This window comes from Yarrowia lipolytica, chromosome 1A, assembly GCF_001761485.1.
Source record: "Yarrowia lipolytica chromosome 1A, complete sequence".
In the NCBI taxonomy this organism is placed as follows: domain Eukaryota; kingdom Fungi; phylum Ascomycota; class Dipodascomycetes; order Dipodascales; genus Yarrowia; species Yarrowia lipolytica.
In genome coordinates this window covers 621,346-642,476 of record NC_090770.1, presented here as the reverse complement: position 1 = coordinate 642,476, position 21,131 = coordinate 621,346, and the positions used below count along the sequence as shown (strand labels likewise).

At 49.8% G+C, this 21,131-nt stretch overlaps 10 protein-coding genes and 2 non-coding genes across 12 annotated transcripts; 6 read left to right on the top strand and 6 right to left on the bottom strand.

Moving 5' to 3' along the window:
• Window positions 1-105: 105 nt before the first annotated feature.
• YALI1_A06423r lies at window positions 106-224 on the top strand. Its single transcript, XR_002432053.3, has one exon. It is a non-coding gene; the product is annotated as a 5S ribosomal RNA (ribosomal RNA).
• A 650-nt stretch (window positions 225-874) lies between these two features.
• YALI1_A06416g (uncharacterized protein) lies at window positions 875-1,561 on the top strand (the record flags this gene model as incomplete). Its single annotated transcript, XM_499818.2, has 1 exon — window positions 875-1,561. The coding sequence occupies one exon, from the start codon at window positions 875-877 to the stop codon at window positions 1,559-1,561; it is 687 nt and encodes a 228-aa protein (XP_499818.1).
• Window positions 1,562-1,744: 183 nt separating this feature from the next.
• YALI1_A06402g (uncharacterized protein) lies at window positions 1,745-2,224 on the bottom strand (the record flags this gene model as incomplete). The annotated part of the gene is made up of 1 exon (XM_068281660.1): window positions 1,745-2,224. One exon carries the CDS (start codon window positions 2,222-2,224, stop codon window positions 1,745-1,747), a length of 480 nt encoding a protein of 159 aa, XP_068137761.1.
• A 98-nt stretch (window positions 2,225-2,322) lies between these two features.
• On the bottom strand, window positions 2,323-2,823 carry YALI1_A06396g (uncharacterized protein; the record flags this gene model as incomplete). The annotated part of the gene is made up of 1 exon (XM_499816.3): window positions 2,323-2,823. One exon carries the CDS (start codon window positions 2,821-2,823, stop codon window positions 2,323-2,325), a length of 501 nt encoding a protein of 166 aa, XP_499816.3.
• An 841-nt stretch (window positions 2,824-3,664) lies between these two features.
• On the bottom strand, window positions 3,665-4,044 carry YALI1_A06384g (uncharacterized protein; the record flags this gene model as incomplete). Its single annotated transcript, XM_068281659.1, has 2 exons — window positions 3,665-3,820; window positions 3,868-4,044. The coding sequence occupies 2 exons, from the start codon at window positions 4,042-4,044 to the stop codon at window positions 3,665-3,667; spliced, it is 333 nt and encodes a 110-aa protein (XP_068137760.1).
• A 266-nt stretch (window positions 4,045-4,310) lies between these two features.
• Window positions 4,311-5,402, top strand: YALI1_A06381g (uncharacterized protein; the record flags this gene model as incomplete). Its single annotated transcript, XM_499815.3, has 1 exon — window positions 4,311-5,402. One exon carries the CDS (start codon window positions 4,311-4,313, stop codon window positions 5,400-5,402), a length of 1,092 nt encoding a protein of 363 aa, XP_499815.2.
• Window positions 5,403-6,324: 922 nt separating this feature from the next.
• Window positions 6,325-9,117, top strand: YALI1_A06361g (uncharacterized protein; the record flags this gene model as incomplete). Its single annotated transcript, XM_499814.3, has 1 exon — window positions 6,325-9,117. One exon carries the CDS (start codon window positions 6,325-6,327, stop codon window positions 9,115-9,117), a length of 2,793 nt encoding a protein of 930 aa, XP_499814.2.
• A 635-nt stretch (window positions 9,118-9,752) lies between these two features.
• Window positions 9,753-9,871, top strand: YALI1_A06327r. The gene has a single exon (XR_002432052.3). It is a non-coding gene; the product is annotated as a 5S ribosomal RNA (ribosomal RNA).
• A 747-nt stretch (window positions 9,872-10,618) lies between these two features.
• YALI1_A06311g (uncharacterized protein) lies at window positions 10,619-11,298 on the bottom strand (the record flags this gene model as incomplete). Its single annotated transcript, XM_068281658.1, has 2 exons — window positions 10,619-11,107; window positions 11,161-11,298. 2 exons carry the CDS (start codon window positions 11,296-11,298, stop codon window positions 10,619-10,621), a joined length of 627 nt encoding a protein of 208 aa, XP_068137759.1.
• Window positions 11,299-13,732: 2,434 nt separating this feature from the next.
• YALI1_A06287g (uncharacterized protein) lies at window positions 13,733-16,054 on the top strand (the record flags this gene model as incomplete). The annotated part of the gene is made up of 1 exon (XM_499812.3): window positions 13,733-16,054. One exon carries the CDS (start codon window positions 13,733-13,735, stop codon window positions 16,052-16,054), a length of 2,322 nt encoding a protein of 773 aa, XP_499812.1.
• Window positions 16,055-18,011: 1,957 nt separating this feature from the next.
• On the bottom strand, window positions 18,012-19,523 carry YALI1_A06229g (uncharacterized protein; the record flags this gene model as incomplete). Its single annotated transcript, XM_499811.3, has 1 exon — window positions 18,012-19,523. The coding sequence occupies one exon, from the start codon at window positions 19,521-19,523 to the stop codon at window positions 18,012-18,014; it is 1,512 nt and encodes a 503-aa protein (XP_499811.3).
• Window positions 19,524-19,824: 301 nt separating this feature from the next.
• On the bottom strand, window positions 19,825-20,412 carry YALI1_A06220g (uncharacterized protein; the record flags this gene model as incomplete). Its single annotated transcript, XM_068281657.1, has 1 exon — window positions 19,825-20,412. One exon carries the CDS (start codon window positions 20,410-20,412, stop codon window positions 19,825-19,827), a length of 588 nt encoding a protein of 195 aa, XP_068137758.1.
• Between the last annotated feature and the right edge of the window lie 719 nt (window positions 20,413-21,131).

Genomic DNA, 21,131 nt, shown 5'->3' with positions numbered 1-21,131 from the left:
ACCGACAGTGGAATTTCTTCACGGTTTTCTTCCGACGGACGGCAAATTTCGGTGGTCACGTGGCTTACAAGGCCCAATTCCAAACCCGTCCTTTTGTCCAAACCCAGTTGCGGCCATATCCTGGTGAAAATACGGCTTCCCGTCCGATCAGCCATAGTCAAGCACCAGAGAGCCTAGTTAGTATTGTAGTGGGAGACCATACGAGAATCCTAGGTGCTGCAATTGTTTTTTGAATCCTGTGAGTGTCGAGTGGATAGTGGACGAGTGGGCGAGTGGCTCGGAATTCCGTAGTCTCTGCTTACTAAGCTCGTTGTGAGGTTCCGAGTAGAAAACTGGAACTAAAAGTAACCATGTGAGACCAAATATGAAGGTATGGTTTTGCAGAAGCTGTAAGAACTACTACAAGTACGACTCTCGGAGGCTCGCATTGTTATTTGCGGTCTCCTGTTAGTACGTACTTTGTACATATGTTCTTCGGTGAGTGACCATGCTGCGAAAGTGAAAGATTCAATATGGACTCGTCCAAGCACCCGACAAACCCACAACTCACCAGTCGTACTTGTTATGCTCTTCTTTCAGCAGATCAACTTTTACTGCAGAAAAGTTCGCGCATACTCACCAACTGTGGCGCCATATCTGCTCCTGTTTCTTTTTGTTCTGTTTTTCTTCACAATTTCCAGTCCTAAATCCCAGTACTTTGTTGGGAGTTTAGTTGCCTGAAATTTCCGTGGTTCAAAGGCAAAAGTGTGGGGTGATCTTTAAGATTTGGTGATAATGCGTCATCTAAGCAAGCCACACCACCAGTGTATGAAGGCCCTCTCTTGACACCGAGGCTGACTCTCGCTCTTCCTCAACACCCCAAATACCACACACAATGGCAATCACACTGTACACCTGGCCCACTCCCAACGGCGTGAAGATCTCCGTCGCTCTCGAACTGCTCAAGCTGCCATACAAGGTGGTTTCCATCGATATCAAAAATGGCGAGCAGCACACCCCCGAGTTTCGAAAGGTGTCTTTGAACGGCCGAATTCCCGCCATCACCGATACCGAGGGTCCCGGGGCTACCTCTTCTGCTCCGTTTGCCATCTTCGAGTCTGGCGCCATTCTGCAGTACCTGGTGTCCAAGTACGACAAAGACCACAAAATCTCCTATCCTGAGGGCACCCTGGACTATTACAAGTCAATTGAGTGGCTGTTTTTCCAGAACGCAGGCGTTGGACCCATGCAGGGCCAAGCCAACCACTTCAAGATCTATGCCCCCGAAAAAATTGAGTATGGCATCAAGCGTTATACCGACGAGACCAAGCGTCTATATGGCGTCTTGGACACCCGTCTGAAGGAGAACGGCACTGGATATCTTGCCGGTGACCACATCTCCATTGCCGACATTACTCTTGTTGGCTGGGTGCAGCGTTCGGAAGCCATTGGTATTGACTTGAGCGAGTTCCCTGAGTTGGACAAATGGCTGACTCGACTGCTGTCAATTCCAGAGGTCAAGAAGGGCTTCAATGTTCCCATTGACTATCCCAACTTTACCGAGGCTCAGAAGAAGTTGTAATCAGCACAGGTAGGTAATTTATTGGACGCTAACGGGTTTATATATAGACATTCTGAACCAGATGTAGCAATTACGTCTTTACAACTCCCTTATCACAGGTATCATGTGGTAGTGTGCCTCATGTAACGTTCCTGATGTAGATATAAGAAAGGCAGCTGGCCACTATTCCTCTTTCCTCTTTATCTAAACACATATTACACCATCAATGTTCAACCAACCTAGCCAAGTTCCCGAGCACATCACCTCCGCGTCTGACCACGAGCTCAAGCTTCTGCGAGAACAATATCTGGACGAGCGAGCCGCTCTGGCTAAGAGAGACAGAGGGATTGGCCAGGGTGTCATCCAGCTCCAGGAGAGCATTGACTTTTGCGTCAAGTCGTGCTTGTTCATCCACGACGAGCTCAAGGGCACTGACCACTCGGATGCGCTTTTAACGCAGGTGCGGGCCCTGAACCAGTTCCGATCAATTAGTCTTGAGAAGATGGGTGAGATTCGTGAGGCTCGGAGCGAGGCTCTGTTTGCGACTCTCATGCACAAGCGATGGTGTGAGGACGAGATGCGCAACCGGGGCATTGAGTATACTGACACCGAGCTTGTTGATGATTTGTTGACTCTTGCAATTTGAGCAGACATGCCACAGAATGACACCACTTTTGCAACCATCCTGTGCTATTTATTCGGGCGCACATGTGCTCCAGCTTCTCTGATATAGCGTCAATTTATTACCTCAGCTAAAACGGTCCCTGTTTATTCGGCGCGGGTCACGAAATAACACAACATCCGGTCGTCTTGTTCTCCTCCTCATACAGGGCATAAGGGTTCTTCTCCGGGGGAAGATACCCCCACAGCTCTGGAACCGCATGGTCCTTGACCGACGTTGTGTACTTGATGAGATCCCTTCCAGCCTGTCGGGCGGTCTGTCTTTCTCTATCCTGTTCCTCCTGCAGTCGCTGAACGGCGGTCTCGTATCTCTTGACTCGCAGAAGGGCCAGTCGCATTTGCTGATTATCCTTGGCGATATTCTGACGAGGTCGGGCTGGAGGCTTGACCTCAATGTACCCGGCGTTTGGAGTAAAGTCCTCGGTCATCTCGATCTTGCTGACTTCAGGACTTTGGCTGCCATACTGGACCGCCTGGTGGGTCAGCTCGTGTGCATACTCCGTTGTGGGAGACAAGGGCTCATCTTCGTGGGACCGGGGAAGCAGGTGGTTCTGGCGCTCGCTGTAGGAGAAAACAGGTGATTCTGGGGACCAAACAGACATGTTGATGTGGTGGAAAGAATGTGGGGTTTGTGGTGATAATCAGAGACCATCTTCTCTTTCCCTCTTTCTCTCTTTCTCTCTCTACCAGATATATGTTTTCATGCACTCTTGGCCACACGAACCCCACCCAAGTTTAACGGCGGAGTGTGGAGTGAAATATCCCTAGAAGAAGAGGTCCGGATGCAGAAACGGAGGCTAGTGTCGTATTTCTACATGCCTTCAAGTGCCTCTACATGTTATTTACATATCGTGGCCCCTTTCTCTGTTTCCCATTCACCTCGATATACATAGTATCGTCTCATTTATCTCATCTGCGCGTCTTGCCACACGGCGCTTGGCAGACGCAACAGGGACGAATTACGATTGATCGGGCAAAATCTCGCGATGATTACTTGTTGATATTATCAGATGATTTTTGATCAAATTCCACGGAATGTACGGTTGGCAGTTATCGTTCCAGAATCGTACGGGGGACAGCTATCGTTGCACCAACAACCATCTGGAATGGAAAGACGCACTATTCTACAGCATGTACTACATACTGTTGATGGGATTCCTCTCAAGATAGGGATGTCAATTCGACATTCGTCTCAGCGCCGTCTACGGAGTGTCTTTCTGACATAAGCCAAGCCGTCTTTGACATAAACCAGATTGTGGTCAAGATCTGGAACCTGAAGACAAGTGCTCTCTACTCATTGGCGTGCTGGGCTGACGACAAGAATGGAGAAGGTCTGATTGTTGCGACTTACGACCTAGTTATCCTGGGCTCCAGATTCGCAGAAGAACAAGGCTCAAGAACTTTGGTATCTTTTCTGTTCAACATCACCTGAATAGCATCCAGCTAGGTCCTCAAGACGTTTGTCAGGAACGTCTGCCTTGAGTGACTGGACTGATCAGGAAAGGAAGAGTCAAGTTGAACAGAGAAAGAAATAAAGACACGGACAAGCTGGTGCTTATCATTATCGTTGCAGTTGTCGTCGCCGTCATCGACATCAGACTAGTGAGGCGCGCGATAGTTGAGCTCTAGGTATATTTGACGCAAACCAGTCCAACAGGAACAGTGCTTCTTTGATGCAAAATGGAAACACTACACATTCTGAAATGAAACAATACACATTCTGTCTGTTTCCAAAAACCCATAAACCAGCAGCCTTCTCCATATAGCTGAGATACGCCTACCATCTCTGATAGAGTTCCTCGAACTCGGAAATATGTTGACATTGGAGTGATTACGACCTTGACAGGTGACACTATTGGCCCAATTCAACAGCCTTGGTCTCAAAACCTCCAGTTACAGCACATATACCAAGTTGTATGCTGACTTTTCATTCACTTCTCCACCCTACCAATTACCCTATTGCAGCGCTATACATGCATTATCTTATCGGAAGCGAATTCGAATCAACCTTCTTCCACTCTCACTACCCCGGCACCTTTGCCACCACTCCACAACCAGCTACAACTGCAGCTTCAATCTCTCGCTAGCTATGGAGAACTTGCCGCACGAAATCTTCCGCATCATTGCTGGATACGTCGAGGATCAGACGCAGCTGGTCCACCTTGCATGCACCTGTCAAGGTCTCTACAACAACGTCATCCCGTTACTATGGACACACATCACCCAGATGCCGAAACACTATGTGGAGACGCGATTGTTACCACGTCACGATGACTTCACTATTCTACACAACCTCAACGTGGACCGCTTCAAGGGTGCGCTGGAAGAGAAACAGGTTGGGATGTTCGCGTCGTCATCGGTTCGGACAGTCGAGTTCAGCTTCACGCCCTGGTGGGGAGAACAGCAGTTCTTGGCGGCTCTGGCATTTCTCAACAGATCAGTTTTTACAAATATCAACAAAATCTCCATCGTCATGACCATAGATCACACCACGGCCGATTCAGACCTCAGCGAGCAGCTACATGACGTCGTGTCCCAACTCAGCGCCTACGCAGCAAAATACAAGGCCGACCTGCTGGTCCAGGTGCGTTCTGTTGATCAGATCAAATACTTTATCCCCGAGTCGCTCAAACAAATCATCTTTCTGCGAGTCCCAGTCAGCCTCATCTGGGGATCGGAAGACCACCAGACTCTGGCTGAAATCGCCCCTGCATTGACTCGCATTAAATATCTCGAACTGTTTGCTTCGCCAATCACGCCTATCACAGACCACGACCTCCAGACGTCTCTACAGATCCCACCGGCGCCAGATTACTCTTGGATGGCCAAGCTGCCGATCACTACACTCAAGCTGAGTGAGAAGATCACCACAGCCCTAGTCAACGACTCAAATGACCTTCCCAGTGGTCTCACCGAGTTCATTTCACGTGACACTCAGCCTCTGATAGCGTGGCATATGCTGATAGGAGCCGCATCTCGACTGACCAAGCTGAAGACTGTCGATATCACAAGAAGCGCCTTTAGCACCAGCAGATTAATGCCTATCAGCGCCGAGCCACCCGGAAAGATCTTTCCTTCTGTTCAGACCCTGCGTCTTGGATTCATTGAACCTGATCTTGTGGAGGAGATCAAAAACACCATGCCCAATCTGAAGAGCACGGCAGTCGCTCTTTCGCTGTGACCACAACTCTCCACTGGTAACAGGTTGCCTTTGAATAAGTGCGCATATTTGATTACACAGCAAGTGTACTCTAGTTTTAACCGAAAACTCCCGTGGTGTGCTCACATATCGGTTCCCTTTCATATGGAATGCTCACCACACCACCTAACTACTAAGTAACCCGACCATCTATAATAGAGTTACACTTGAACCTTTTACTTAAGACAACGCCCTGATCTTACCCCAGCTCATGCATAGATGCGTTTAAACCCGAATACGAAGAGGGGCTCGTGAAAAGTCGACACACCGAGATTACGTAAGCGATTTCAGGGGCGCAAAGAGCGGTTCACCATCCGATGCGGTTGTCGGGGTTCGTTGTCCAAAGATCACGTGACCGACCGCCTCTCCCGGAGATGATTCTTTATCGTTGCCGTCATTTACACTTGCTTTGATTGGAGGCAAGCTTTTTTTCATTTTCCAGGTCTTTCGGGAGTAGGGTGGCTCCGCTTGCAGCAGTGACTAAAGCGGCTTAAACCTGTGCTAATGGAAAACCAAAAGCGGCATAACCGTTTTAATGGACGCCAACAGCAAGTCGCTGTCTTCTCCGGCCCATGTTGCCTACCAATATTCGTCTCTTTCGGCCTCGTCGTTCCCCAGTCTGTCTGCCGAACCGAGGAAGTTAAATGAACCCCAAGTCCCAAAACTTAAAGTGCAATCTGTACATGTACTCCTCCCCGCAACATAGCGCACAACGTGACACTACAACGTCAACTTTTGGACGGTACTAGTGGTTGCTAGCAAGCAGGTGCATTACAGATACACACAAAGCGACAGACGGGTACAGCGACACCAACGACTCTGATACAACAACAAGTGCGACACCAAGACAAACAAAAGACTCACAAGACTCGTAGCCACAGCTCTCAAGACCCCGTCTAACATCATGGCAAACGTCTCTACACTACGACCGCTGCTCATCGAGGCTCTGCAGGACCCCGTCAAGTTGCGGGCGTTCATCTCCACGTACCTGGCGAGTCTGCGGCAAATGTCTCCCCGACGTCTGAGGGTGATTGCTGTCGTGGCGTTCCTGCTGGTTGGCTCATGCACGGGCATTGCGGGCCAGGCGCTGCTGGACAATCTCAACACAAAAAAGAGCAAGAAGAAGGTGCCGTTACACCGAATGGACAGCGCGGTGAAACTGTCGGATGGGTCCAAGCAGATTGTGGTGCCATACAAGGAGGGACAAACGACCGTGACCATCAAGCCTACCAAGCAGGTCACGTTCGAGGCACATCGACGACTGTTTCTGCGACCGGACGACTCGGAGGGAGGAGAAGCCAAATCTGGCATCAACGGCAGGTTCCTGCGACAGTTTTCCGCGCTGTGGGTCATCATGGTCCCCCGATTGCAGTCCCGAGAATCCCTCATTCTGCTGGTGCACGCCTTGTTCTTGTTTCTGCGAACATGGATCTCGCTTCTCGTGGCCAAGCTCGACGGCCAAATTGTGCGAGACATGATTGCCGGAGACGGCCGCAAGTTCCTCAGAGGACTGGGCTACTGGTTCGCCATCGCCGTCCCTGCATCCTACACAAACGCAGTCATCAAGTACCTGCAGGCCAAGCTCTCGCTGGCATTCCGAACGCGTCTTACCCGATACGTACATGATCTGTATTTGGATGCCGATCTCGCATACTACAAGATTGCGGACATTGATGGAGGCAACGTCGGTACTTCTGCCGACCAGTTCATCACCACAGATCTGGCCCGGTTCTGTGACAAGGCTGCAGCACTGTACTCAAACCTGGGTAAGCCTTTTGTGGACTTCCTCATCTTTACCTTCCAGCTGAGTAAGAACCTGGGACCCATGGCCCTCATTGGTATTTTCGCCAACTACGGTCTTACTGCATACCTGCTGCGACGTCTGGCCCCTTCCTTCGGTAAGCTTGCCGCCATTCAGGCCAAGCTGGAGGGTGAGTACCGAGCAGCGCATTCCAAGCTCATCACCAACGCAGAGGAAATTGCTTTCTACGATGGTACTTCCCTGGAGCGAACTATTCTCGAAAAGGCATACATTCGACTGGCTCGACACATTCGAGGAATCTACCGAATCAAAATCTTCTACAACATGTTTGAGGATATCATTCTGAAGTACACATGGTCTGCCATTGGATACATGTTTGCCTCTTTGCCAGTTTTCCTTCCCGCATGGACCTCCATCAAGGAGAAGACCAAGGAGACGACTGCATCTGCTGTTACCGCTTCCATGGATTTCTCTGAGCAGGACCACATGCGAGATTTCATCACCAACAAGCGACTCATGTTGTCCCTTGCCGATGCCGGTGGACGAATGATGTATTCCATCAAGGATCTTGCCGAGCTGTCCGGTTACACCTCTCGAGTCTACATGCTGCTTTCGGTGCTGCATCGAGTCCATGCTCGAGCTTACACCTCGCGAATACTCAAGACTCCCATCAAGGAGGCTGCTTCAAAGGAGGCCAAGGAGGAGGGCATTGTTATCGGCGAGAAGCCCGATCCCGACAGCAGCAGTGAGCTCTCCGAGGAAGAGCAGTTCACTCTGAACTCCATTTCAGGTACCATTCAGCCCCGGTACCCTGGTGTGCGATTCGAGGGTGTTCCGATTGTTGCACCCTCTGCTGTCGGCTCTGGTGAGTTGCTTGTTCGAGATCTTAACGTTCTCATCAAGCCCGGAGAACACATCCTTATTTCCGGACCCAACGGCTGCGGTAAGTCTGCAGTTGCTCGAGTCATTGGCGGTTTGTGGCCTGTTTACCGTGGTCTGCTCTCTCGTCCCGACATTTCCGAGATTGGTTTCCTGCCCCAGCGAGCCTACCTCTCCATTGGATCTCTGCGGGATCAGATTATCTACCCTGATTCGCATGCCGACATGATCAGCAAGAACGTCACTGATGCTGATCTGCAGACTATTCTGGACCGAGTCCATTTGGGCTACCTGCCCTCGCGTGAGGGTGGCTGGAACACTCGAAAGGAGTGGAAGGATGTCTTTTCTGGAGGAGAGAAGCAGCGAGTCATGTTTGCCCGAATCCTATACCATCGCCCCAAGTTTGCTGTTATTGATGAGGGTACTGCTGCTGTTTCTTCTGATGTGGAAGGCTCCCTTTACGAGAACTGCAAGAAGGACGGTATTACTCTGATCACCATATCTCATCGACCTTCTCTGATGAAGTACCACAAGGCCCAGCTCAAGCTGGGTCTCGGCAACGACGGCAAGGACTGGGATCTTGAGATTGTGGGATCCAAGGAGGCTCGTCTGAGTGTGGAGAAGGAGATCCAATCGCTTGAGGAGAAGCTGTCCAAGGTGGACGAGTGGAAGAAGCGAAAGACCGAGGTGGAGGCCATTCTGCGAGGCGAGGTCAAGCATGAGCAGAAACCCGGCTTCCAGGAGATTGTCACTGAGAATGTCCAGAATACTGGTGATGATACGGGCGTTCTGCTGAAAACCGACACTATTGTGGGTGTTGGCAAGGAGAGCGAGGAGGAGGACGTCAAGGAGATGAAGCAGCAGCTGGGCTCAGTTGTCAAGGCTGAGGGTGATGCTTCCGTCAAGGAGCAGGCCGCCAAAGAGCTGAACGAGGCTACTGAAAAGCTGGAGGCTGCCAAGGAGAAGACCGATAAGGGAGATGTGAAGGTTGAGGGTGGTGCCGACAAGCCTGCCGCCGCCAAGACTAGCAATCCCAAGAAGTCCGAGAAGAAATAATTTATCGATTCCTGTTTGTATGTATGTTCGCGGAGGGGCACACCCTACCGGTGGGTTATATTCTCAAGTAGGTCGATTAGTATACCACCATTTTCGCAGAGTCTATGGCTCCACCGATATTGGCGAATCTATTATACAATTCCATTCCAATGGTTTTCTTATCTTTCTACCTCTACTCGGCTCCTGAACACTCTGAAAGGTGCCGCATTAAAACAGCCAAGTCAAGGATGAATTCGACAAGGTGCAGAAGAATCTCGCCGAGAAGGAGGAAGAGATTGAGGAGCGTTAGAAGGATGTAGCTGAGCCCAAGAAGGAGATGGAGGATCAAAACAAAACCCATTCTAAGGAGTTTGAGGGTGATGCATTATCGTTTGGCTAACCTGGGAAAATTTCAGATGGGAACGGATTCAATGTTTGTCAGATTATTCCTAGTCGTACAATCAAGTCACGTGTGATGATCATGTGTGGATACATGAAGAGTGTCTTAGTTACTAATAGCTGCGCCATCGTACATACCTGGCCCAATGGCTACTGGCGTGAGAGATCCAGTTAGAGAACCCAGCTCGTGGATGTTCGAATTAGCTGTCACGTGGCTTACAAGGCCCAATTCCAACCTCGTCCTTTTGTCCGAACCCAGTTGCGGCCATATCCTGGTGAAAATACGGCTTCCCGTCCGATCAGCCATAGTCAAGCACCAGAGAGCCTAGTTAGTATTGTAGTGGGAGACCATACGAGAATCCTGGGTGCTGCAATTGTTTTGCCCCTTGCGGAGCTTCTTGTTTCCCTTTTTTGCCCTTTCCATAATCTGCCATGTTCTGTCCCCTACCTGCTTTCACCATCATGATGTGGGCCTGTGTAGAAACTCAAACCTTTCAGTTGTATATTCAGAAGATATTTTCGGATATGTGGAAGCGCCGAATACCCTCTTTTTGCCACCAGCTCTATCCCCTGGTAATTTTCTTGGAAATTTTCCGCTTCGAGCGGCTTACAAAAGTGCTGATATTCCTCAGCGTTCTTTGGAAGCGGCTGGCTACATAGGTTTAAAATAAGATTCTCGTATATGCAAGGGGGATAGACGATGAAGGGAGTGTGTAAAGGAGTATAAAGTGACTGTGGTACATTCTGGAATGGGTGTAAGGCGTAACTTGCTCTATATATTTCTGATCGTGCTGTTTTTTTATCTGATAATTGTTGTTTCTGTATCGCTTCTACGCTTCTACAACTTTCCTTTCCTTTCTCTCTGTTTCGAGTCATGCACCTAAATGGCTGGTACGCATATTTGATGCATATTTGATGCGTATTTTTTTGCCACCAGCCATCTCTGTCGAACTGTAAAGGGCTCGGTCAAGAATATATAAACCCCTTCCACGACCCACTTTTTCATTCAGAATGTGACCAGTTTACTCTGAGCCATTCTGGAGACGGAAGGTGCCTTTTATAGCCTGCTGAGATGCAGAGCTGACAAGCAGACCTGTCTCACCAGACAGTTGACCTGATCTGTCTACAGCGAGGACGTTTCCATTTTTTTTTTGCCGTCCGATTGAGTTGTTTTTGGGCAATGTGGTGAAATTCCAGAATCCCAAGAGTCGGTTAAGAAAGGCAATGACGCGTTTATCGCATGAGCCCAGTGCGACAGCTCCTGATTGAGCGTTTGAGCTGAGAAATCGGCGAGTTCTTTGCAGAAGCGAGTACAACCGCCTGAGCCAAGTGTCTTAAGTCTGTAACCTTTTGTGTCCGGTTGACCGCCATGAGCTGAAAAAGTGCCGTGAGCAAAGAGCGAGTGATTGTGCTGACTGACAAATGTCAGAACCACCTTCGTGCCTTGTGAGTTCTTTAGAACCGCATTTGCAGCCGCCAGAGCAAAGTGCCAGAGCCATTGAGCCCGAGCCACCGACTGAGAGGACTCAAGGGTGCAATTCCTTTTGAGAGGACCATCATTCTCACAGGCGAAACTCCTGTTCGAGATACTCATACTCACGGGGTGAAACTCCTTTGTGAAAGTCTCATAGGGTGCAATTCCTGTATGAGAAAGCCGCCTAGAACTGAAGAGCCAAGCTGAAATGCAAGAGCCACTACAGCAGTAAAGCTGAAACTAGAGCAAAGATCTGCCAGACAAACGCCATACATGGTCAAAAGAGCAATAGATGCCTGAGTCAGAGCCTGTGAGTCCCCCAGAGGCATAAGTGCCAAATCCAGAGCCACTCAAGAGCCAGAGCTGTTACGCCAGTCACTAGAGCTGAAATGCCAGAGTCAGAGCGAATGCCAGAGCCGCCAGAGCCGCCAAAGAGCAAAGCCACTTAGTCCGAAGAGCAATAGGAGCGAAGACGAGGGCAAAGAGCCAGAGAGCAATACGTGCCATACGAGAGCACCAAAGCCACTAAGTCCTTAACGGCAATAAGAGCTCTCGCTGAGCATTGCCAATGAGTCCACAGATGCAATAAGTGCAAAACGCCAGAAATAAGCCAAAGGAGCCAGGGCCCAAGAGCCGAGGCCAGCCAGTAGCCAATAAGTCCAAAGAGCGATAAGAGCCGGAGCATGAGCTGAAGTCATACTGAAGGAGTAGGCAGTGAACCTCTTGGCAGAGGATGTAACTGACCGAACCTGTTATCTAGTTACAGAGGAGTAGGTGAAATTCCGAACCTCTTGGGTTAATAATAAATCTTGGACCATTGAGTTCCACCCGATTTTCCAAACTGTAGTTTTTGTATTGTAATGTTGATTTTTGTAGTCCTCAAAATAAAAATAGTTTTGGAGTAATACTAACTACTTGTACTCGTACTGTCTTGAACTAAGATGCTCCAGTAGAACATTATCTGGAAGCACATCAGAACCCAACACAGAAGACAATGCTGAAACTAGATACATAGACAGCTAGTACTTGTTGCAGTCAGTCAGGGAGGACCATTATAAACATCTACATTGTTGGTGTGAAAAGAATAAATTAAGACTGTACAATAACGAAAGGTCGTTGTGTTTGTAGATTTGTAGAAGTGAATGTGTGGGTCGTAGATGTGTTATGAGATCATGAGTAGTGAGATCATAAGAAGAAGCGAGATCGAGTGGTGTTATGCTAGATCAAGAGCACAAGCGCAGGAGCAGCGACGAGAATAGCTGGAACAACCATGTGTGAAGCTGAATTGGTTTTCTGCTTTTGAGGAGACGCAGTAAGGACGGCTGTGGAACCGGCGCCGGGAATTTGAAGAGTAGATCCAGGTGGTGGAGTACTCATGGCCCCCACGTAGTTCTGTAAACTAACCCACACTTCTGTAGGCACTCCTGCAAGCACCGATGAGATGGCAGCCGCGTCATAAGAGTGTCCTGATGGTACAGCTGGTGCAGACATGGCGAGCAAGCGACTGAGTGGTAGTGTCGAAGAATCACCCCGGCCTACAAGTAACTACTTGTACCCCGGTATTGTACTTGTATTTGTATCTTTTCTTCATGTTTATCTCTATATCCATGTTTAACTTACTCTTGGTTATGCGCGTCTCTGGAATGTACCTTTAATAGGTGTGCGGCAGGGGGGTTTGTGTGAGTGCCAACTCCTCTATACAAGATCCTGGGAGCTGTATGCTGGGGAAATCGAAAAAACGTGGGTTTAATGTCTCTTTCATCGAAAAAAATGGAAGAAATCCATCCCCAGGCTCTTGTAGTAGATGTCAAATCATCTGTCCGAAAGTTCATCGACCGACTCTTTAGCTTTTTGCTTAAGCTCCACCCACCCCACCTTTTGCCAGAGAGTTCGAAATATGATCCTTTCATTGTATATGTAATCAATATGAATGGTGGATGAAGTGGAATCGTCTACAAGTACGAGTGAGCTGAATGTGAGTGATTACTTAAGCATTGACTTTCATACCAGGAGGATACTGGGTCATTATGATACAGACCGAACTGTAGATGCAGTGTCGGTAACTATTACTATTACTATTGTAGCTACTGTGGTTGTGCTCGCAGTCTAGTGAGAACATTTCGTCTCTACCCGTCATTCTAGAGTGTTCCCCGCTCCCCACTCGACATTCGTTTGGAGACTTTTTAGTCATCATCTTGTCTCAATCCACCCCACCCTGTCTCACACGACCCAAAGGTGTAAACAACACCGGGCGAAAACATCAAGAATCTAAAGACGCGGACGTCATGAACACATTTGGTCGTGAGATATGTTTCCGTCCGCCGCAAGTTACTCAGTTACTCTTTATACGGGACATTCTTCGAGACACTCGTGAAAAGATGCAATGTGTAGCTCTTCCTTCTTCAAGCCACCCCGATCTGACAACTTTAACAACGTTGGACCCGGTATTTTAGCAGGACCTGCAGCTGTTATTGGTACCAAAATAATTGCCGCATTCAGCATTATTTAATGGCCGTGTCTGCTATTAGATCCTGCCAACGCACAGAAACCCACGCCGTCTCTTCCTAGTCAAGGTTCTTGTAGTCCAGTTTGGTGGCAAAGCCCTAATCCACTGTGGCAAAAGCAGAGGCGCCAGTTTGGCCTTGGGTGAAAAAAAACTCACGTGCACCATGCATGATTTCAGTACAAAAAATACCAGAGAATAAAATCATACAGAACCACTAACACTACAGCTCAAGTGTACACAGAACCGCTCAAAAAAATATGCTCAGAGCACGCCTTCTAGTGCCGCTGGTACGACCAGCTCTAGTGCACAGACTCGACAGATGCTACAGCACCGCTCTGGGGTCCAGGTTCCGAAAATCAAACGCAGTTCGTTCGGAGCTCAAGTTCGACTTTCCTGATGTGCCGGTTAAAGAAGAGCTGTTTGTCCAGGAGACGCCCGACAAGCCTCTCAAGGAGAACAAGACCCACGTTTCCGACGAGGATATTGACAGTCTTTTTGACTCACTCATGAGCGACCACAAGGCTGCTGAAGCCACCGAACAGCACAAGGAGTTGCCTCCAGCTGAACAAGAGAGACCGTCGGGAGCAAATACACACACTGCACCCATCAAGCATGACACAAAGAGCCCCATGGAGTACCTGGCAAAGTCCAAGCTCACGCCTCATGTGAGTAGACAGGTAGCCAAGGCCATGGCTGGCTCGCCCACGCAACTTTTGCTAGCCACGCCTGCTAGCCATCACATTTCCACCCCTGCATACCAAAACGATCTTTGGAAACATGTCATTTCGACGCTCAACACGTCCAAGTTTCAGATTCCAGACTTTAACTCTCTGATGACGACTATCCCGGTCGACATTCGAGCGCAGTTTCTGCCTCAGATTGAGGAGTGGATTTCTCAGCGGGGAGTGAAGCCTTCTGCCATCACGTATGGCCAGGTCATGTTAGGATACGCCGAGGACGGCAACGTGGAAAAGGTGGAGGAGAGATTCCGACAAATGATTGATAACAATATCACTCCTACTGTACATACTTATGCGCATCGACTGAAGGCATGCGATAAACGGGGGGATCTGAAGCAGGCCATGGAGATTTTCGACGATCTCAAATTAGCCCAACAACTCTACGGTATCCGACCCAACCAGGTCATTTTCACAACCCTCATTTCCACATCTCTAAGAAACCACAAGGTGGAACTTGCATCTCAGATCTTCGAATACATGAAGTATGCTTCTCTGGAGACCCAGCCAACTGCACACACATACAACTCGCTGATTACAGCGTCTGCCATTCGTTCCAATACCGAACGAGCATTGGATTTGTTCGAGGAAATGAAACAGAAATCGGTTGCCAACGTTAGAACATATCAATCGCTGATTCTTGCCTGTTTGAGACAGGAAAAGTATCATCTCAAGGCATGGGAGCTTCTTTTGGAGCTCAGAGAACAACATAGTGAGAGTTTCTACTCCAGACACACTTTGGTTGTTGTTTTCCAGGCCGCAGCCGTCACTGGAGACCTGGTGTTCCTTCGATCACTCTACAAGCAGCTCTGCATGTCTCCTGAGACGTACCCTGATGCCATTCTGACTCAGCTTCTGATGCAGGCTTATGCTCGGTACGACACACGGACCAAACCAGTTGCTTCTTCTGCTCTTCGGGCTACTTGGGGCCGTCTTTATGGAGGTAACGCTCAAGAAATGATGCGAGGATTCTTGTTCCCTGATATTGAGGGTATGGTGCAGCTTAACGAGGAGCATCCCGGCATGATCCCTCCTTTCTTGCCTACCAATACCATTGAAAGTCTTTCTTTCGACCGTAAGAAGATCATTGCTGAATCTCGAGCCATTTTCCAGTTCTTGAAGAACAACAAGCCTCAGCTGCTGGATAACATTGCTGCCACTGACTATCTCAAGGCGGGAGCTAGACATAGAGATTTCCCTGAGTTTCTGAGACGATACAACGAGGTTTCTGTGGGTGCTGGAGAAGCCGAGGGCGCTGTTATCAGTCCTTCTGAGATGAAGACTTACTCTGCTCGACAGAAGAAGCCTCAGCGGTACGATTTGCAGACTCAGTTCTCTCCTGCCCCCCGTTCTGATGCTCATTTCTTTATTGCCCTGAACGCTGTTCAGGCTGACTGCATTGCTGATGCCAGTGAACGGGATCCCAACCTCAACCACCCCTTGAGACGCCTCACCCCTCAGGAGATGACCGATAGACTTGAATTTTCCCAGGACGTGTGGGTAGAGCGAGGCAAGTGGCGGAAGTCCGATGCATACAAGAACAAGTATAGGACTGAGGCTCAGCAGATTAGCGCAGACTACAATTTTGCGCTCAAGATTATCAATGCTCTGGCTGCCCTGAAACAGCTTGGAGAAGCTGCTGCGATTCTGTCGGCTACGCCTGCCACTTTCAACTGGAAGAAGCACGATCTGGCCTTCTTCCACAATGTTGCTCAGGCTTTCTACCATGAGGAGGCTATGAAGCAGATCCACAAGGCCGTGTCTCGGTCCAAGCACCTGGATGAGGTCATTAGAAACCCCGACTCGGAAAAATCAGCTGAATTTGACGTTTTCAGCATTTGATGTACATAGTAATGAATTAAATTATTGATCAAAGAAAAATGGGAAAATGGGGAAAAAACGGAGAAAAAGAGGAGAGCACGTACTATCAGGAGAGCAACATGAAAAGATGCGATTTTACGTACGAGACCTACAATTAATCATTCGAGAGCTTCATTGGGGTATTTTGCTGCGAATACTGTAGACTTCTTGAGCTCTCATCCAGCTGTTCTTGAGCACTCATTTAGTCGTTCTTCAGTATGTCACTCCAATAGCAAAGTCGATATAGCTACAGTCCCAGCATTTGTACCCCAAACAGTCTACTTGTATTTAAAACTGGAATAATAAAGTAGACCCAGGAACCCTCGATATTTACATCACTCACAGAGAGTTGTCCAACAGCACCTTTCAAAGAACCCTCATCTAACAGCGCGCCTTCCGCTGTTTCTACCCAGTTCCCCGCCATTGTTATGACGCCAGATCGGCTCTCTTTAATCCTCAGAGAACTGCGAGAGAACGAGGATTCAAAACTCAACCGACTGTTTGGACCGCCCCGACACACACACCACTTTCCAGGTCGAGTGACCATCCCTGTGATCCCCCCAAACCAGCCCCGACAGCGCGGATATGTACAGACGGCGGTTGAGTGGCTCTGGCAACTCCTGGTCCAGCTCCGACCGATTCTTCTCAAGATCGCCGGCTACATATGGCCGTTTGTTGGAGTTGTCTCGGACGTACGAACTGGACTCGTTACCCAGAACCCACGCATCCCAAACACAAACGCTAGTCGACTACTACGAGAAGCTTTGTGATCCCCTTTGTGAGCCTGTGAGCCATTGGAATCTGCCACTAGTTCCTCCTTTGAGACACGCGCGGGTCGTCCAAATCCAGGCTCCGTATAAACGACGGTGCGGCATTGTGTGCAGGTGTGTTTCTCGCGATGTTGGGGATCTTCTAGGGGAGTTGGAGGCATAAGTTTACATGTACACATGTACTGTTGGTGAATGATCTGATAAGTGGATAGGATTTAGTGAATTGGAATGCTGAAAGTGTCGTACAACATATCGCTATGACTATGTACTGTACATGAACGTCGTACATGAACGTCGTACTGTATGTACTTGAACGTCGTACTGCACTTGTACTGGGTGTACCTTGGGGAGTCGCATCAGAAGCAACCAACACCTTATCCAAACCGGAGCTAACGACTGCGAAGAAAGCAATCCTACCGAGACCTAGGACCGGTCACACCTCCTCGCACACTCTCTGGTAGCAAAGAGTTCACGCTACCCTCAAAGTTCTGAGACGGTAAACTTCATACGGCACCCAGGCTGTGCACCAGTTCAAAGAGTGTGTTGATGAAGAGCTACCAGGTTCCCGGCGGTTTGCTCCCGACCAGCTCCATCTTTTGCACCATATATCAATCGCTTATCGTGCGCTCCAGACGCAAAAAAACCTCTCCTTCTTTCTCCTATCCGCGTCCTACAAATCGTCACCTGTCTTCTCCGCACTCCCTCCACGGTCATCTCATCCGATAACCCAAACTCTGAAAATAATTGACGTCATTCTCCAAAACATGTCTCACAATACTGAGACACGGAATGCAAGCTGTGGAGAGGCAGGGGTAACAATGTAACCTGGGCACACAATGACACGGGTTGCGGAGGCTGGCTCGAAACAAAGACCGGAAAATCGTCAGCTTGCGAAATTGCAGTCATTGCATGCAACGCTGCCGGTTCCTGGACTGATGAGCTGTATCGAGTCATGAACATCTCCAACCATCAAGTCAGACATTGTCAAACACTCGAGCATTAACGGTACAAGACATTGTTGAGCTGTAATGAGACAAGACATTGGTCGGGCTGTAACAAGACAGTCCGCCTTGAATGTAGGCCGTCGATCAGAGAGCTGCACGGATCCAGTTTCGGTCTCGAGCACCAAAGTGTGCCAATTAATAAATAATATGTTACAATAAATATTCCTACCAGTCACTATAGTTCTCCCAGTCATGGGGCCGCTTGATTCGCTGAACGTCCAGATACCGCCCCAGACACGAGCACGGCTTCCAATCAAACGTCTCTTCAGCAAGACACGAACACTTGCCCTCCTTCCGGGTGTCGCCATCAATGGGACAGTGAGTGAAGGGAGGATGCGTGTATCCAATGTCGTTAAAGAAATGCACTTCGCTCTTGGGCAGAAACAGAGCTGCGGCAATGGAGTGAACAGGCGCATCACCCCACCGCTCATAGAAGAACCCACCGGACTTGTCCAGATGGTCGAAATACTTTTGGTACGCCTCCGACCGCCAAAAGTCCATGTCGGCCACCTCGAAATTAGACCAAAAGTGGCACATGTTGTAGTTCTCACCCTTATCGTACGAGAGCCAGTTGAGCAGGTTATCCTTGGCCAGCACCTCGGGATGAGCCTTGGTGTAAGCCTTGGTCTCCTGCCACAGAGACGCAACCGTGAGAGGGTTTTCCAGCAAGGTGATGGTGAAGCCGTACGTCTTGTTATTGGTCTGCATGAACTGGAAAATGTCGTAGTTGACGTCGCAGTGGATGGCGGTCTCGGGCTCCACACGCCAGTAGTATCTGTATTCCTGCATGAGAGGATGGTGGAAGAAGAAGCCAGAGTTGAATCGGCACATGTGTCGGTATGACTCCGAGTCTCCGTAGATGACCTGCTCGGCCATGGCCTTTCTCGCCTTGTCTGCCTTCTCCTTGTCAACCCAGGAGGGTACAGACCAGTGTTCTTTAGGGACAAGTCCGAACTTGGCTTTACCCGACACGAGGTTTGTCATTGTCTCGATAAAGTCGTCGTCAAAGGGCTCATCGTTGAGGAAGACCCAGTCGTAGCGGAACTTGTGGTTGAAGCGGTCCTCGTAGTTCTTGACCGTGCGCACCATCTGTTTGAGCTCCTTGTTTCGGACCAGCGAAACTAGAGTGGCGTTGGCTCGCTCCGTCTGCTGACGGAGAGCGGGGTAGTCGAATGCAATTTGGATGTTGGGGTCTGGGTTGGAACCAGGGGACGAATGCATGAGAGAAGGGGCCTTCATGACGAAGGGGGTGGCCGAGTTGGACGGCAGAATGATTTCCGTGTGGGAGGGCTCCTCGTCTTCAGTCTCGGAGCCGCTCACGGCCTGGGCCTCGCCTCGGTTCTGGTACTGTTCCTCCAGCTCCTTGGCCTTGGCCTCTTCCTCCTCCAGGTGTCCCTTTTTGAGCTCGTCTATGGACTTGCCAAAGTCGCCGTTGATGTTGTGGGTGTTGACCACCTTCTGCGTTTTCTTCTGGGGTGGGTTGGGGGCTTCGTGCACGTTGTGCATCACATTGTGGTGCTTGTCACCGTTTGGACTGGAGTCCTTCTGCGTCACTCGGATTTCGTAGCCCTGCACTCGCACTCCCGACAAGGAGGCGTAGACGAGAAACACCACCACCATGGAGAGAATGGTGAGGGTGGTGAGGCGGATCTGGCCGCGAGATAGGCGTATTCTCATCCCGAACAAGACGCTGTGGTAGCTAGCTGTGGCGGCGGCGTGGCGGTGGTTTAGCTAGGGACGAAAATGGGGAAACGTGCAAGTGGCATGCCAGAGCTACTCGCTTATGTACACACCAGGCACACTCTCTTGGGGCACACTTTTTTAGGGGAGCCGGTACCACATTCTAGGTTTTCGAAAAAGCACCGAAACTGGCTTTCTTGTCTTGTTTAGCCTCCGACCTTTGTTCTGCGGCGCTCGCCGGGAAAATAGAGTTGGGGAAGGTCTCCATTTTTTTTAGTGCCTTGTTTTTAGGGCCCCATTAGCGAGGCACGACTCTGCGACCGCGCCGAAAGATGGGGCCAGGTTTCGTCCAGAAGAGGCGTTGATGGCGCGGTTTTTGTTCTTTGTGTGTCCATAATATTCCTGGGTTTCTCTTGCTGTGTTTGTTGGGCTGTGGGGTGACATCACGCGGCATGACTGATGTACGGGGTAACGAATTGTGAGTTCGAGTAGGTACGAGTATCGAAGTGGACCGACAGTAGGTCGCGAGCCCCCAGGTTGTTGTCCAGTAAGACGTTACCAATAAGACGTTACCAGTAAGACGTGCCCAGTGAAGGACGTCACCAGGCAGAGCGCAATTGTCCGGTGGGTTGCCCGGTGGACTGCGACCTGGTTGATCTCGTCTACTCCATTTCCCCACTGCCATTGGACCCCCAGTCGGGATCTTCGGAATGGCTTTTTTCGCATTTTGGCAGGTAACCTCTATGCGCGCAGAAACTTGCAGAGCAGAGGAGCAAATGGACGGAGTAATAGCTGTGGCGACAGGGGCACGGGTCGGTACGAGCAGGTGTACACATGATCCGAAGACTTCGTCGTCCGTTCTTGATTCCCGTCGCCGCCTCTTCATCGTCACCTCCTCGTCCTCTTGGTCTCCCACACCCCTGCTAGGATTGACAGAAAGAGGCTTCCAGCACCAGATACACTTGCAATCTTTGGGTCAAGGTTCCGGTGCAAGTCGAACTTAGAGCAGACATAACATTGGCCAGCATGTACTGTAGCTATCGTACCGTACCCAGTGTGTAGGTCCGAGTTTTACCCTGTCGGTATCCGCGTCTAGCCGTTTGGGCGCGGGGATTTTCGCGGAGCGAGCTTAACGGTGGAGGAGCGAACACGGTGGTAAGTTCGGCGAGAAGCGGCGGAGGGGATGGACGACGGAGCCGCCGCATTTTGACACAGATCGGTACCTGACGATGCTACATTGGCTCAAAGTCGGAAGAGAGCCAAAGCTAGTGGCTGCAATTGGCCTTGATTGGCGTTATTGTGTTTCAGATGGAAAGAGAGAGAGATGAGATGAAGAGGCAAGTTTGCACAACCGCAGAAACGTAATTTACGGAGGTGCAGAGAGCGCGCCTGGTACGGTGTAGGATACGGTTGTTATTGGTACGAGCACGTCTTTTGCGAGCCACCAATCGCGTGGAAAGGGAGATTCGTACAGTGGAGAGCGGTCGACGTGTCGGAACCAGTGTGAGATGGCTGCTTTCTCGTGACAGGTGCCCCTCGCGTTGGCTGTGGCCGCTACAATCCAAGCCGAGGGCGATGACGTAAATAACTAATTAACAACCTAAA